The sequence below is a fragment of the Tiliqua scincoides genome, chromosome 3, assembly GCF_035046505.1.
Source record: "Tiliqua scincoides isolate rTilSci1 chromosome 3, rTilSci1.hap2, whole genome shotgun sequence".
NCBI classification, from domain to species: domain Eukaryota; kingdom Metazoa; phylum Chordata; class Lepidosauria; order Squamata; family Scincidae; genus Tiliqua; species Tiliqua scincoides.
The window spans coordinates 52,575,820-52,593,002 of NC_089823.1; the positions used below are offsets into that span (position 1 = coordinate 52,575,820).

A 17,183-nucleotide genomic window follows, 5' to 3' on the forward strand; every position below is an offset into this window, starting at 1 on the left:
GAGGAGACATGCATAGGATTTCATTGCCAGTGTATACCTTCTTAGTGCCCCCCTGTACTCCTGAATTTGATTATTAAGGATCACGCTCTATTTGCAACATGTATGTGGGGACATGTTATCGCCTTTAGACATTACAGAAAGTGAACAATTGCAAGGACAGGTGGTACCACTATTGCTTAGTGGTAACCATTTTTAGCATTTGTTTTCCTGTAGAACCTTATCCAAAAGGAGGTGATAAAAAGAAAGATGATACTGTACTGAAGAAGAGACAACATTCAGACCAAAAAGATATGTGAGTACTCAAAAGTAACAGCTCCTGTGATGCACAAAAGAGGGGAATGCACAACTGCAAATATGTCCTGCTTCTGGGGTAACAATAAATGTGGGGCCAGCAGATCCTGCCTGCAGCAAGGTCTCTGGACTTCAGTTATGCCTTACAGATCCAGTGATGACTACTTTCCCCAAATTGAGGAGATTGGCTTAAAAGGCTCCCTTCCTTTTGACATACGAGTAAAGGCTGTGTTCTTTAGAGGAAGATGCCTTTCCCTGGAGGACAATCCTTCTATCAGTGAAAAAGAATCTTTGGATCCAGTCCATAATCCCCACAGGCTCTCTGGCCTCACCCAACCTGAAACAGTTTGTGTGTGGTTGTTATGAAATTAGGAAAGAGAATTTCAGAAGCTGTAACAAACAAGAGAGGTTTCTGATGCTGTATGGGATGTTGCTTAAGAATTTGCATTTCTTAAGCAGGGAAATCAAGACAGCACACATGGGACAAATCACATAGCTCAGTCCTCCAAATTCCATTGCAGCAGAATACCTTGTTATGGTAAATAAAAGAAAATGAAATGAAAAAGTGCATATCTTCTCACAAGGTCAGACTTAACACACCTTAGCACCAACTAGAATTCCTGTCACAAGATTACCCCAATTATGCACCAGAATGACCGCCTGTCGGGGAGGAACATAGAAAGGTGCCTTGTATTGAGTCAGACCGTTGTTTCATCTAGTTCGGTCATTCATTCATTCATTCATTCATTCATTCATTCATTCATTTATTTATTTATTTATTCATTCATTCATTCATTCATTCATTCATTCATTTATTTCCCACTTAATCTCCCAAATGGGCATTCAGAGCGTGCATTCATCCATATTTTCAATGTGTATGGCAATCACATGCATATGGGCTCATTGACTCCAAGGGAAAAGAGCTCATTAACTCTCCTGCTGACACTGATAGGTCTTCTGTCACTGATGTTTTATGAAAAGTATTGTTATAAGACATTGGATTTGTTATGCCAAATGCAAAGAGAGTGATTCCAATAGAGGCAGGTATTGCACCTGTACAGTACAGTAAAGCTGTTTCAGAAGATGATGTGTGAACAGCTCCTCTGGAGCAAGTGAAAAAGGAAAATACATTCCTCTGGTAAAGAGTTAGATTTGAATCCAAGTTGTCTCTCTATGTGCAAGAGCACATTTTTTATCCAAAGCATAATGTGGATATTGAATAAAATTACTCACTGTTACACCCATACCAGCAGGGGAATCACCTGTAGACTCTCATTAGCATGAGACTTGAGTTCCAGATACCCTGTTCAGAGGAGGGATGGTTGGTTGGCAACCTTCAGTCTTGAAAGACTATGGTATAAGCCTACAGCACACAGTATTCCCAGGCGGTCTCCCATCCAAGTACTAACCAGGCCTGACCCTGCTTAGCTTCTGAGATCAGACGAGATCGGGCATGTGCAGGGTAACAGTTGCTGCCAGAGGAGGGATAGTTTGTGCCTTGACAGTCCCTGAACGTTTTGATGGAAACTATTTGCTTAGCTTATATTTGTTCTGTGGTTTTTCTTTTGATAGTCTCTGTAAAATAAGCCATGTTTTTGCAGTTCTCTTGATCAAAGGGACGTGTTGTCAATGAAGAAAGAAAAAGTTGCTACTGGCACAGTAAGTACCTCAAAAAGAGTTTCTTACAGCTTTCCACAATGCTTTGGATGGTTAAGATAATGGACAGCTCAATCCTATCCCATGCTGGCCTGCCCCATAGGATTGGGGCTGGTTGCAGCTCAGCTAGGGGCAAGGGGAATGCATTCCCCTTACCCTGGGTAATGCCACAGCAGGCCCAATGGGGCTACTTGGATCTGCACCACCTCAAGAGGTGGTGTAAATCCAAGCAACCTGGAGCTGCCCTGGGCCACCTGGGACCGTGGTTAGAATCCTGCACAAGTGCTGGATCCTGGCCCTACTCAACCGCCACCCACTCAGAGGCCCACCTGCTGCCTGCCCTCCCCTCACCCTGGAATACTTCCCTCCCACCCTCTCCCCACACCCCCCACACTGGCCTGACTTGGCTGTCATGGACTTACCGTTTGCACTGGCTCTGCAGGGCTTGGGCCAGCCTTCCTCCTCAATCAGTGGTATAAAAGTGCTTTATGGCACTTTTGTGACACCATTGGGCTGGCACAAGGGACTTGCACTGGCCCATCTGAGGGCTTGGATTGCACCCTAAATGAGATACATAAACATGCAATAAAACATTAACAATTTGGAGAAAATGCAAACTTAATTTTTGAAATTCAAGGTAGTAGATCAGATTTTAATGTGAAAATAGCTTAATCCAGTGGTTCTCAATCTTTTGGGCACCAGATCCCACTTTTTAGAATGACAATCTGTCAGGAATCACTGGAAGTGATGTCATTAACCTGGAAATGAAGACATGGCCAGAAGTGACATCATTAATTTAGGCGTCAAACCTAAAGTGCAAACAGCCATAGGTCCCATTACACAGCACACTCGTACTGTCATTTTATATGGGCTGAGAATTCAAACATTCCAGTTTGGAAGTCATATCAGAATGCTGACTTGGATCTTCATCCAGTCATACAACCTTTCCAGCATCCCATCTTCCCACCTATTCAGGGCAAGGCATCATGTCTCTCTCCCACTGGGATGCCCCTTGCCCAGCAGCTCTGTACCTTGTATTTTCAGCTCTGTGTTTTCAATGGCAGCTGAGCTAGGTGTTATGTGACCCATCTGAAATTGGCTCATGACCCACCTATTGGGTTCTGAGCCACAGTTTGACAAATGTTTCATTGACAAATGTTTCATTGACAAATGTTAATCTGTTTCATTTACTAGTGCTAGCTGTCTGCTGTAGTTTTAATAACTCTCACTTGCATCTCTTATATTCAGATGAAAATGTCAGTTGTTTGGAACTACCTACAAGCATTTGGCTGGTTATGGATGTGGCTAACCATAGCTGCATATTTAGGTCAAAATGTTATAGCCATAGGACAGAATGTGTGGCTCAGCATGTGGGCAACAGAAGCCAAACAAATTAAAGATTTCACAGAATGGAAGCACTTAAGGAACCACAAGCTTGGCATCTATGGGCTTTTGGGATTCATACAAGGTAAGACTGTGCATGTAACTGTGCCATTTTCAGCACTGCTGTGGCCCCACGCGCCGGGCAGCTTAGAATTGGACTGCCCGTTTTCTGCAGATTGGGGGATGCCGATTAACAATGTTTAGAGGCTTACTGCTATAAGAATGTAAGCTTATAGTACATGCAGGAAGACTGTAGACTGCCTGAATGCTGGAAGAGATTGGATCAAACTTTAACAGGCAGCAGTTAACATCCTGTTTCCTGTTAGCATTCAATCTAATCTTTTCAAGCATTCAGGCTGCCTGCACGTGCTATAAGCCTGCATGCTTAGCAACCTGTGAAAGGTAGAAACACTTTGCTGGTAAGCCTGTGAACAGTGTTAATGGGTGCAAGGTGTGTGTGTGGAGATAGGGTTTTCACTATTCACAGTTTCCATATGGGGGGAATGGATCCCCCATGGATACAGGGGAATGCTTGTATTATATGAGTACCAGAATTGTTGAAGTTATAATAACTGCAGATTACTCAATCAATTCCCAAGTCATTCTGCAGGGCTGGCATTTACTGTACTCCCTGGACTGCAAAATGCACATGATAAATGGATCATGTGATCCTGGCAAGGCAGGGGTTGTGGTTTAACTAATTAAGGCTGCAGTCCTAACCACATTTTCCTGAGAGTAAACCCCACTGAACAAAATAGGACTTACCTCTGAGTAGACCTGGTTAGGATTGTGCCCTAAGACACACAAGGAAGATTTGTGGTGACATGCAAAGTTATGACTCATGTTTGTATCAAGCAAACAGTTCATGCAACCTGGCCTTGCCACATGTGCAAGCAGTGAATCTGAAAATGAGAAAAAAAATATGTTTTTCTAGATCTTGCGCAGTGTGGTTCTTTAGGCTTGCCACCAATGCTGCATGGCTATCTGAGACCAACAGATGTGTGATAGGCCAAGCTGTGATCTTGGCAAGCCTTTAATCCACCATCTCCGCTGCTCTCTCAACATTCAGGAGTCCAACAGGGATATGAATTGCAGATAGTGGCATAAGAACATAAGAACAGCCCCGCTGGATCAGGCCATAGGTCCATCCAGTCCAGCTTCCTATACCCCACAGTGGCCCACCAAATGCCCCAGGGGGCACACAAGACAACAAGAGACCTACATCCTGGTGCCCTCCCTTGCATCTGGCAATCTGACATAGCCCATTTCTAAAATCAGGACATACCCATTATGGCACAAGTGGTGCACCCTCAGTGGGGAAGAAGTCTGATTTTTGGAATCGGTGCTTTGTTCAATATTGTTTATCTGTATTAAGGATGCACCTTAATGTGGAAGGGAGTGAGCAATTCACTCCTATTGGGTGTCTTTCCCAGAGTGGGGGATCTGGGTGGGCCTACTGCAGTTCATATGCCTAGAAATCCACTAAAAGCTATAGCATGCCTCTTGTATTTTGTGTCATGTTTACAGTGTCTGTAAGTAGGATCTCTCTGCCACTGAAAATGATGCAAAATACATGGTTGTGTGTTATACATAGTTTGTAAAGTGAATGTATGATTCAGTTGAATGTTAATAATGACTTGATGCCTTGATTGGAAAGACAGGTGTGAAAATTAGCAGTCAGACTGAATTGGGAACCCTTTAAAATCCCTGATATTTTTCCATCCAGGTCTTTTGGTTTGCTATGGTGCTTATGTGCTAACCAGAGGATCTCTCTGTGCCTCTCGGGCATTGCATTGGCAGATGTTGGATAGTGTGCTGCGTCTCCCCCTCCAGTATTTTGAAACAAACCCTGTAGGTCAAATCATCAACCGTTTCACAAAGGTAAAGAGGAAAAATTTGTTCTTCAAGCTCTGGGAAGAAGGAAGAAAGCTGTTATCTCTCATCTTTAGGCCATGGGAAACTTACTCATGCCTCACTTCCTTGCCTCACAACATCAATGGCTCTCCACTGTAAGGTCACTAGTCCATTTCTCCTTCAGTAGGGATGGCTATGCAAACAGGGCATCTCCTAAGTAAGTTATACCCGTTTAAGTGCCAGTTTTCAGTCAGTCAAAGAAAAGCATGCTAGGAAAGTTTAAACCTGCTCCCTTTGCTGAGAGACTTGGCCACATAATTCATTGCCCCAGAATGAGCCCACAGCTCTTACAGAATGTTCCTCAGCCATGGCTGCATTGCTGGTAAAGGTTTTGGCATAGAAAAAGTCCATGCCAGGCAGTGGCCAAAAGGTTGGAAGCAGCAGCCAGAAGGTCAGCTATACATGTCCCACTGTTGTCATTGTTCCTGCTCAAAGCCAATCCCTGGAAGTCGTGAGAGGAGCACGTGGCAGTGTTTGGGGAGCGATCTGCACATAGAAACATTATTCCCATGTGTGTTTAACTGTTCCTTATTGGTGTCTTTTTAGGATTTGATAACAAGCTTTAAGCATAACTAGGTTTCACTACTACTTCCAGCCCTTAAAAATCTCTAGTCCAGACTGTTGGGATTAGAATCTACAGGCAAAACTTTTTTTTTAAGTAAAAAATGGCTGCAAACATTGTCTTGTCAAATGATTTTGTTTTTGTCTCTGTGTTATCGTAGGACATGTTTATAGTTGATATACGTTTCCATTATTATCTACGGACGTGGCTGAACTGTACGCTAGATGTTATTGGAACTATTCTTATAGTTGTGTTTGCATCACCCCTCTTCATACTGGTGGTGATTCCACTAGGATACTTATATTTCATTATACAAGTAAGTTAAATACACTTTAGGAAGCAATACAACACATTACCCTTGCTTTTCTTTCATAAGTTAAAGGAAAACGAAAGAATGAGTTTCTCTTGGACAGGTAATGGAGGGCCTGTTTCATTGTGCTGAGAATATACTGCCATCTTGCAGTCCTAAAACTGTATTTTTCTCCAGTTCTGAGCACTAAAATGATTTTTTTATCCAACACAAAATTATTTACAGCCTGCCAGGTACAGGTTGATTGAAGCTTCCATGTGGCCGCTTCAATCTATGTGTATAATATGTTGTGTATCTCACTAGATCACTGGTTCCCAGGCTGTGGTCCGGGGACCACAGGTGTTCTGTGAGACCCTGAGAAGTGGTCTGTGAGGTCTCAGGAAAGAAAATCACTTTTGATCACTTCCAGTGCCTTGCTGAGCAAGCAGTCTCCACCAAAGACCACCAAAGAGGGTTTAGATAGCCTACAGCCACAACCACCTGTCAGCTGTGGGCAGTTCATTCTCTGTCCTCCCTGATAGTCTGTAGGAGAGTGCTTGGGGAACAGACCACCAGGGAGGACAGAGGCCACAACCCACAGCCGCATGTGGTCCACGATTCCTCTTTTTGCTTCAGTGGTCTCCTAAAGGTTGGGAACCACTGCACTAGATGAATCCCCTGCATCATGTTGTGGTGTGGAGATTGCCCGTGCTATGCAAGTGTTCCTCAGAGCAAGCCATTTTAAGCCAGTAATATGGTTAATCCATTTCTGCCCAGCCCACAGGTGTACACATTTGATCCCTGTTGTGTATATGCAATGTTGTGCAGAAATAGCTTAAATGAATTGCTTCAACCTTTTGTCATGATTCCTATATCGATTCTTTGTCTTGAACCATCTTGAGCTTTTGTACCAAGAGATCTAATGTTTGCATAGAACCAGTTAGTATCATAACTATGTGCATAACTGGCCACATTTCTCAAGCTAGCTGGATCTACACTTGTAGTGTAGCAAATTGGTTTGCTAAACCATTTTCCGTGAGTTCAATCATAATCTGGTGCATCACTGCAAGTCTTTTGTGACAACCAGAAAGTGCCTAGCACCATCAGAATGCCCAATGGCATTGGGGCCTAGCTAAAGTTACTGTGATTTATTTTATCTATGTAAAATGTGTTCTCAATTTTTCTAATAGCCATATGTAGGTGTTTTTTATTCAGAAATATGGAAACTTCACATTAGGATTTCTAAATCTGCATAATAACAAATTGCCTGTTCTTTACCTTGTGTGGTTTTATTAGCGATACTATATCTCTAGTTCCCGACAAATTCGAAGGCTGAATGGAGCTTCACACACACCTATAATTTCACATTTCAGTGAAACGCTTTTAGGTGTATCTACAGTCAGAGCATTTGGACACCAGGAAAGATTTATTAATCAAAACAAAGATGTGATAAATGAGAATCTGGTCTGCTTCTACAATAACGTCATCTCAAACAGGTGCTGTTTTAATCATCTAGGATGTGATGTGAAGGAACTTGCGTGTGTGAAATTCCTATTTTATTAAACATAAGGTTGAAAAGATTGGGGTTTTATAATGTATGTGATATCCTGTACTGTGTCTGTGAAGCTTCCTTCATTTAAAGAATATTTTCAAGCTGTGTTAATCTGCCATCAGCTTTTGTTAAAAGATACTTAGTAACAGTCAACAAAATCTTTATTAGGCATAAACATTTGAGATACTTAGTAATGAATTTGTATTTTGAATATAAATTGCTTTATCAAGAGACATGATAAACACGTCATTGGAGCTTTTATCCAAGAGCTGAATTTCTGGAAAATATTTCTTAAAAATATACCACCTGATCTGGAATTGTTTTCCCTTAAACCAGTGGTATTCAAACTGGGGTGTCGCAATGCCCCAGCCTGTGGGTCCTGGCCTCTGCCCCTTTAAGGGGTGGGGGCATCCAGGAGACAGGGGGGAGGCAGCAGCGCGATCTGCAGGATCGCACCGCTCAGGGGGACTGCAGGGGCTTGGGTACACTTGCCCAAGCCTCCTGCAGCCTCCTAGGGGTGCAGGGAGCCCTGCGCAACCTTTGGCAGGGCTCCCCAGGTCAGGAAAAGTGAAAGCGGAGCGATCGCGCCCTGCTCCGCAAAACCGGAAGCGGAGCACGATCGCTCCGCTTTCCCTTCTGACTGGGCTGCAGGGACTGGGGTGCACCCTCCAGTTCCTGCTGCAGCCGTCCCTGTGTGTGGGGAGCCCTGCACGAGCGCCTGCAGGGCACCCCAGGTCAGGGAAAGGGAGAGTGGGGCGATCGCACTCTGCTTCCGCTTTTGCAGAGGCAGAGCAGATCGCTCCACTCTCCCTCTCCCTGACCTGCAGGCGCTCGCACAGGGCTCCCTGCACACAGGGACGGCTGCTGCAGGGACTGGTGAGTGCATCCCAGTCCCTGCAGCCCCCTGAGCGACGCGTTCCTGGGGATCGCATTGCTGCCATCCCCCTGCCCCTGCTGCCATCCCCCTGCCCCTGCTGCCTCCCCCACCCCCGCAAAGACTTACTGCGGGTTTCAAACTCCTGGAGAGTTTGAAAACTGCAGCCTTAAACCATGATGTATGGAAACTCTGTGTGAAAGACTTTGTGTGGGGACTCAGTAGTGAAAAAAAAAGAACTACACTTTGCACATTCTCAGGGACACATTAATCCATTCTTATTCTGGCACATATTTGAACACATACTGGGGTGAAGCATCTGTTTTTTCCTTAGATGATTTTACAAAGTATTCCAAACTTTGCCACATTTATGTTCTTTTGGTTTCAGTGGGAGTGTTGAGCACCTGCTTAAAACTCTGTCAGTGAACTTTAAAGCACAGTATTTAACTTTGTTCGTTTATTATAATCCAACACTGTGGAGTTGTATGCATTCATGTGTTCAGTCAATGGAATTTGTTAGAGTGGTACTGCAGCACTCAAGAGTTTGAGCCGTCAAAGTTGTTAAGACTTTGATGTGATTAAAATGCATAGGAAGTGTAATGCATAATTATAAGTGGAAGATTGTCCTCAGGGATGTTAAACATAGGAGTATTCAACTGTAGTGACTTAGGTCCCAATCCTATCCAACTTTCCAGCACCTGTGCAGTTGCAGTGCAGCCCCAAGGGAAGGAAACAAATGTTCCCTTAACTTGTGGAGGCCTTCAGAACAACCCTCCCACTACAGGATGCAGTGCACACCCCATTGGCATGGCTGCACCAGGGCTGGAAAGTTGGATAGAATTTGGCCGTAAGACTGCAGTCCTGTGTACACTTATCAGAGAGTAAGGGCCCAATCCTACCCAATTTTCCAGCACTGGTGCAGCCCCAATGTAGCCCCAATGTAAGAAAACAAATGTTTCCATATGTTAAGGGGGCCTCTGTGACTGCTGCCCCACCACAAGATGCAGTGCATGCCCCATTGGCACAGCTGCACCGGCACTGGAAAATTGGGTAAGATTGGGCCCTGAGTGACTATGATGGAACTTGTGTCTGCGTAGACATACCTAGGATTGTGCTGTAAGATATATGGGAAATATCTGAATACATATCAGTCACTAATTTTAATTCTGGTTTGTTTTTCCTGAATAAATGTACAACAGGTGGTTGGCTGTCAGACTTGAATTTCTGGGCAACTTGATGGTCTTCTGTGCTGCATTGCTTGCAGTATTTGCTGGCAACAAGGTTGACTCTGCTACAGTGGGGTTATCAATCTCTTATGCTTTAAATGTAAGTAACTTGATGCTGTTGCAGTATTTGCAGACATCACTGCAACATGACCCCTATATCCTTCATACCCTTAGGATCAGTGGAAGTCCCACTGATGAAGCTTTGCTCATTGCAGTGTTTTGCTGATTGAAGTGCTGCTTGTCATGCAGCTGTTAATGGCAGTAACCTGCCAGAATATCTTTTGGGAACTCTCTTTGCTAATGATAGTAAATAGTGAGTGAGAACAGTGATGTTATAGTGAACCACATTTTCTGCAGGAATCCTACTTAATCCAGTCTAGAAACTTGAAATAGCCTTTTTCATCAACTGATGATATGCTCTTTTTGGAGAAACTGAGCTCTTGGCCTTGTATCTTTACTTAGCTCAGAGCACAGTCCAAAATAACAACCACAAAATGTGCTGGTGTCACAAATATCTGTAAAGCACATTTGCGGCACCTGGAGAGCAAGCCGTGTTAGTGGGGTGGCACAGGCCTCCCCACCAACACTACATCCACTAGGACAGTTGCCAGCAGAGATAAGAAATACACTGGGCGGTGGAGGGGTGGCGAGAGGGTGGATTGGAGGGGGGAGGGGTGTTTTGGGATAGGGGGATAGGAGCTGATTAGGCCCGGGAAGGGGGTGGGATCAGCAGAACAGGTTTCTGCCATATCCTAACCCGGGCACGCCCGTTTTACATGAGGCTACTTCGACTTGTGCCTGCTATTTCACAGGTGCAGATCTGAATAGGCCCATAGGGCAAGGGTGTTACTCGGTGTAAGAGAAAACATATCCCCTTACCCTGAGGAGACCTCCAGGTGCTTCCTGCCAAGTACTAGATACAGTGGAGGCCATGCCACCTCAATGCACCAGCACTAGTCAGGATTGGGCTACTCATGACTTTCTGAAATGGCATATATTTTAAGAAAACCAAATCACTACAACATTGTTCTAGAAAGAAATATTCATTGGATTTCAGATAACTCAGAGTTTGAATTTTTGGGTCCGAAAAGCCTGTGAAATTGAAACCAATAGCGTCTCCATTGAAAGGATTTGTGAATACACAAAAATAGACAAAGAGGTAAGCTTTTTCTAAGGACATGAACTGTTTTAAATGTCAGTGTTTTAAAATAGAATACATTTAGTGCTCTTTTGAATAAGCTATGTGGCTCCCTGTTTCCTTTTTGAAAAGGACTAAGAACCGGAAGCCTTAAAACAGGTTCAGTGTCTGGTCAGCTGCAAGCTGAGCTGTTTCTTTGCATGCTTGGCTGAGAATGGAGGGGGAAAAGGTCTTGGACCTCACTGAACTGAGTGAGGCAGCACATCCCTGCATAATATTTCTATTAAGTCATCAAAGCACTGGAGTTATTATGATTGCAGTTGCAGTTGCAATTCAAGCCATTACTAACTTGTCATTTCATATAAGAACATAAGAACAGCCCTACTGGATCAGGCCATAGGCCCATCTAGTCCAGCTTCCTGTATCTCACAGCGGCCCACCAAATGCCCCAGGGAGCACACCAGATAACAAGAGACCTCATTCTGGTGCCCTCCCTTGCATCTGGCATTCTGACATAGCCCATTTCTAAATCAGGAGGTTGCACATACACATCATGGCTTGTAACCCATAATGGATTTGGATATGGGTTACATAATGGATATGTATTTCCTTTGAGCTGCTTCCAGATGTTTTCTGACTTTTATGCCACAATGTAGTAGTTCCCTCCCCCCCAACTGATGGTTGCAATTCTGAAATTGCTTATGTCAAGATTTCTCAAATTGTGGGTCTTGACCCTCAGGAGAGTTGTGAGCAGTTTGGGTCACAAATCTCTGCCAGACCTAAAATACAATATTGTTACATGACTGAATTGCCTTCCCTAGTAGTGACCGTGGCAGCACCTGCTTGCCTTTGCTGACTTCCTTTTCCATGCCCCGTGGACCACTCTGAGAACATTCCACCCCTCTTCTGGATGGCCAGTCTACTAAGTGTCAGTGTGTTGAAAGAGTCATGTAAATATATGTATTAATTTGGGGGGGGGGGTGTCCTGTAATATAAAGAAGTTTGACAACCTCTGACTTAAGTCGTGCTTGCATGAACATATAATGATTACTCTTTACATGTTTATGTAGTACTTCTATTCATGCTCAGAACGCTGAGTAAGCAGCTTCAGAAATATACCAAAATACTATCATTCTAATGTGCATGGAAGAACTAATCTTTGATTTTGTGGACTGTGTGTCTTTAAATACTCTTCTGATGCTTTAAATATTCTCACTGAATTTGGTTTATATATCCATTGCCTTAGGTCAAATGTGGATCCTCATATAATTGCAGGGATTTTAAAATTCTGAATTTGTAGCAGAGAGCCAATTTCACTTATCCATTTCAGGCCCCCTGGATACTTTCCAACCGACCACCTGCAGGATGGCCTAATGAAGGTGTAATACAGTTTGTTGGTTACAAAGTTCGGTACAGGGCAGATCTTGGCTTGGCTCTGCAGGATGTATCGTTCCAAACCCACAGAGAAGAGAAGGTAATCTGCACTGATTAAACTTTCTATTGTCTGCCTGCCTTTTAGCTATTCAGATATAATTTTTCACAGGATACAGGTACCTTAAGGTGCCCGTCCCTGAATTACTAGTAGTTACTTGATTTGAGTGACTTCCTATTGATACAGGAGCACATGGAATTTCTTTGCTCAAAAAGCCTGAATTGTTGAAATCGTTGGAGACTGCAATATGGGCACATACATAAAAGTACATGTATCACAGTTGTGCAAAGTGGGTATCCTTTTCTATTGAAGTGTATAGGCTAGTTTGCTTGCACAACAACCCTATCAGAATGTATTCGGGGCTTTGATTTGTGTGAAATGCGTTCCTTCACTGGATTGATCGTACTCTTCAGGATTTGAAATCCTAGTCTGTTTCTGCTAGACAGAGGACTAGGGACATGATCCATGTTGAGGCGGCCCCTCCATGCAAGAGCACAGCATCCATGCTAAAATGGATCATGCCCTAAGTTTACAGACAGAGAAAGCAGTGGCTGGCATTGATCACTAACTTGCTCCTGGGCTGGAATTCTCTCTTTTTAAAGCTATTTGGTTCCAAGTAATGTGCTTAGTTACTTATTTGGAAATTGTACAATTTTCTTTACATATGATAACTAGGTTTTGTTGTCCTGTATTACCACTTCAAAGTATGTGTCCATTAAAGAGAATGTGCATATTTTAAAAAGAGATCTGGTTTCAGATTGGAATTGTAGGAAGAACAGGAGCTGGTAAATCGACTCTCACAAATGGCTTATTTAGAATAATAGAAAGAGCTGGAGGCAAAATCATCATAGATGGCATTGACATAACAACTCTTGGTCTGCACGATCTACGTGGCAATCTTAATATTATTCCACAGGTACTTATATCTGTGTATGTATATATCATCAGATTGCTAGCTTACGTTTTGTAAGTACAAGGCTTTGAGACTGAATGCAATTGAACTTGCTTCTGGGAAACATGCATAAGAACAAGCTGTAGCCAAGTTTCTCTCTCTCTCTCTCATATGCATTCTGTTTTTGGATCTTTGGTCCCCTTTTTCCAGGCTGGAACATATGCTACCTTACCATTTAATGCAAGTAAACTTTAATTCCACAAACCATAGGGAAGAATTATTAAGACGTATTTATCCTTTTCAAATATGTTCTCTGCAATAGCAGTGTGAATCTCAAACTCTTCCAGAAATGCATTTTTCTTTTTTAAATGATGCCGCTGTGTGGAATTTTGTCTTGCTGGTATTCTATAGGACCCAGTCTTATTCTCGGGGACACTTCAGTCAAACTTGGATCCACTTGGAAGATATTGTGATCTTGAGCTGTGGAAGGCATTGGAATTGTGTGACTTAAAAAATTTTGTACAGTCACTGCCAAAAAAGCTTCTTCATCAGATTTCAGAGGGTGGTGAAAACTTAAGGTAAACCATGAAAGGGGGGTGGGTGAAGTAAACAGAAGACTTCCAGTTGTTGCTTATTGCCTGAACCATTAACTTCTGGTGTTCCCAAATTAATATTAAGAATATTTATACTGAATGGCTTTACAGACTTCACTGTAAGTCTTTGTGGGGGCAGGAAATGGTGGCAATTCCCAGGATTGCACCACCTCAGGGAACAGAGGGGCTTTTTAAAATTCATGCTCTGTCTGCCCTGGCTTCTGTGGTGGTGGTGGTGGTGGTGGTGGTGCAGAGAGCCCTGCGGAGCCATCTGCAGAGCAACCTGCACCTCAAAATAATAGTCAAAATAAACCTCAAAAGGCAGTCGCAACTCAATTCCAGGTGTGATCACAAAACCAGAAGTGGGTTGCGGACACATTCTTTATTATTTTGAAATGCAGGGAGCCTTACGGAAGACTCCATGGGGCTGCTGTGGGCAGGATAACTTTTTAAAAGGCCCTGCGAGCCTGTTAGTGACATTGAAACTGTAGATCACATCGCTGCCTTCCCCCTTCCCTGCCCCTTAAAGTGCTAGAGGCATTGCTTCTCAAGCTTGTGGGTTGCAACCCACCAGTTTGAGAAACACTGCATTAAGCTATTCCTTTGTTTTACAGAAGTCTATTAACATGACCTCACTGGGAGTCTCCCAGCTGTGCATCTCTAGATTAGGATTGGAATTGTCCATGCAAGGCAACCTGCTGTATGCAGGGTATTCACTCTCTTTCCCATGCACACACGTGTATAAGAAGTCTCAACAACTAGCAGTATTTGAACAGAACCCTATGGCTGTTGCAGTGAAAACACGGCTAAAATTGCATTTTATTTTAACAGCGTGGGACAGAGACAGCTTATCTGCCTTGCTCGTGCTCTGTTACGGAAGACGAAGGTCTTAATCTTAGATGAAGCAACCGCCTCTGTTGACATGGAAACGGATAATCTAGTGCAATCCACAATCCGGAAAGAATTTCGCAACTGCACAGTACTCACTATTGCCCATCGGCTACATTCCATAATGGACTCTGATAGGTAAGTTGTTAGAACTGGCTTTTTTAAAGCATCTGGCTCCTGCAATTAAGCTATGAAAAGCAGTTATTTCCCCCTGTTCCTTAGTGCAAATGAACATTTTTTTCTTCCAAAACTAGCTTTATCCTAAAAACACATTGTGCTTTAAGGGCCCAAACCTTTCCAACTTTCCAACATTGATGCAGCCATGCTAATGCAGTGTGTGCTACCTTCTATGATGGGAGGGCAGTCATGGAAGGCTTCCTCAAGGTAATGTTTGTTCCCTTACCTCGAGGCTGCATTGGTACTAGAAGGTTGGTTAGGATTGGGCCCTAAGGCACTTTAAATATCCATTGTCTGACTATTGACTTTTTCCACTGAATTCAGTGGAACATGTCCACTGTATGTATCTATATAAAGCTTGATGTTCAGTTTTTTTTAGTGCATTTAATATCAGATCTGCTTGATGAAAAGGTAAATTGAATGCATGACTTTGATGTCATGAATTAGAGGCAGACTATGAGAAACTTTGTATAGGAAACCTTGAATTAATGAGCTGTAAAAAAAATGTTAGGAGCTGATTACTTGCAATTCCTCCCAGTTTGGCTAAAAATAAACATGTTTTGCTATAAAATTCTATTTTCTTCTTATTGCAGAGTGCTTGTTCTTGATGCGGGAAGGATTGCTGAATTTGATACTCCACACAGATTGTTGCAAAAGAAGGGCATGTTTCATGAAATGGTAGTAGATGCTGGCATACAGCAAGAAACCGACAGCTAACTTTAATATGCACATGCCGGTCATTATATATTTTTCATTTCTGCTGCAAGAAATACCCGAGAAGAATGTCGCTATTTCATTTTATTGACTGAAATATAATAATGAATTGAGGTTTTAAGGGGGATTTAGTAATTGACTGCATTGTCACTCATAACCACTTTTAGTGTAATATATGTATCTATCTACGTTGAGCTTAATTTTGCTAGAATGTTTGCACTGAACTTCCTGTTGTGATGTATATGTATATATTGCTTTTCAGAAAATTATCAAAGAAGTTTTTACAAAAAAAGGAGTAAGAAAGTAGTTCACTTTCTAAGAGTCTCACGATTTCTTTTTTGGAATGAAAGACAGAGAAGAAATGCTATGATGACATGGCACAAGGACTTCCATAGTGTAGCATACCTTCACAAGGGTGAAATACAACTCAGGACCTTATATTTGAAGCAGTGAACTGGACCACAAGACCAGTTTCCCTGAATAAAAGGCCACTGTTTCCCCTCCTTTGGCTCTGCTGTTCATCTTCCTTATCTGCTTCAAACCTTTCATTACTATACAGAACAAGCTACTCAAAACTCAGAACTTAACATATTGGGGGGGGGGAGGGAGAAGGGTTGGAATAAGGAAGGTGCACACCAGGGTGGTCAGGCCATTACTGAGTTTACCTTATAGCACGCAGGTGAAGGAACAGTTTATACAAACTAGAGTGCTGACCTCAACTTCTAATAGTACAATTCAGGTTGTTGAATTGTCTTTACAGAGTGAAATATATTCTTCCACAACCCCTGCCAACAGTTCTCCAGCTATTTCAAGGACTTTGTAACATATTTCACGTATCCATTTTTTATGTTAAGGCTTTTTAAAAAAAAAATCTTTCCTAAGGTAAGCTCCTTGCATTGAATATAGATTCTTAAATGTATGTTGTAACTATTTGTATATAGTTTAGTTGACCTTCTGGCAGATATACATGCAGTTGAAATTTCTCCCTTATTTTTCTGTAAGGAGATGGCCACTAAACAGTGAAGTAGGCAGCCTAATCTTATGCTGGTCTGGTACAGAGAGGTGCTGTAGAACCAAGGAGGCCTATATGAGGCCTCCAGTCTCAAGGGAGCATAGGATAAAGTGGCAGAATCTGCTGCTGTCTCCATGCCCCCTTCTACACCTGATCCTCTGTCTGGCCCACCCCCCCACCCTGTTCTACTCTCCCCCACCTTCCCCCTTGCCTCCCCACACCCCCAAAGGCCATTCCACCAGCCAGTGAAGTAACTTACTGCTGCCTACTCTCATACCCAGTGCTGGCCCAGTGGGTTTACTGCTGGCACAGAAATGCCTTACGGCACTTTTTGCGACAGCAGTTGCTGGGGCAGCGTGGTGGCCAGCGGCACTGGACCAGCATAGGATCAGGCCCTTAATCTCTTTTGCATATAGGAAGAAGCAAATTCCTGTTTAGAAATAGCTTGTCATTCATCCTTAGCCAACTATTTTGCATCTAGCAGATTCTCTTAATATTTCAGAAAACAGAATTCACAAATTGGGTGATCTATCCAACTGTCTGCTTCATGTTCACATATCATTCCTTCAGTAACAAAGTAACAGGACAGC

General features: G+C 43.0%; 1 protein-coding gene across 1 annotated transcript in view; it reads left to right on the forward strand.

Annotated features, from left to right (window-relative positions):
• LOC136643878 (multidrug resistance-associated protein 1-like) overlaps positions 1-16,084 on the forward strand; it is a 41,511-nt gene extending 25,427 nt beyond the window's left edge. Inside the window, exons 16-28 of the mRNA XM_066619292.1 lie at positions 214-292; positions 1,893-1,950; positions 3,196-3,415; positions 5,057-5,211; positions 5,967-6,122; positions 7,392-7,591; positions 9,721-9,847; positions 10,805-10,906; positions 12,216-12,359; positions 13,075-13,233; positions 13,621-13,787; positions 14,634-14,828; positions 15,461-16,084. Coding sequence (XP_066475389.1) covers positions 214-292; positions 1,893-1,950; positions 3,196-3,415; positions 5,057-5,211; positions 5,967-6,122; positions 7,392-7,591; positions 9,721-9,847; positions 10,805-10,906; positions 12,216-12,359; positions 13,075-13,233; positions 13,621-13,787; positions 14,634-14,828; positions 15,461-15,584 — 1,886 coding nt within the window. The 3' untranslated portion in view covers positions 15,585-16,084. The remainder of the gene's footprint in view (positions 1-213; positions 293-1,892; positions 1,951-3,195; positions 3,416-5,056; positions 5,212-5,966; positions 6,123-7,391; positions 7,592-9,720; positions 9,848-10,804; positions 10,907-12,215; positions 12,360-13,074; positions 13,234-13,620; positions 13,788-14,633; positions 14,829-15,460) is intronic.
• The last annotated feature ends 1,099 nt before the right edge of the window (positions 16,085-17,183 follow it).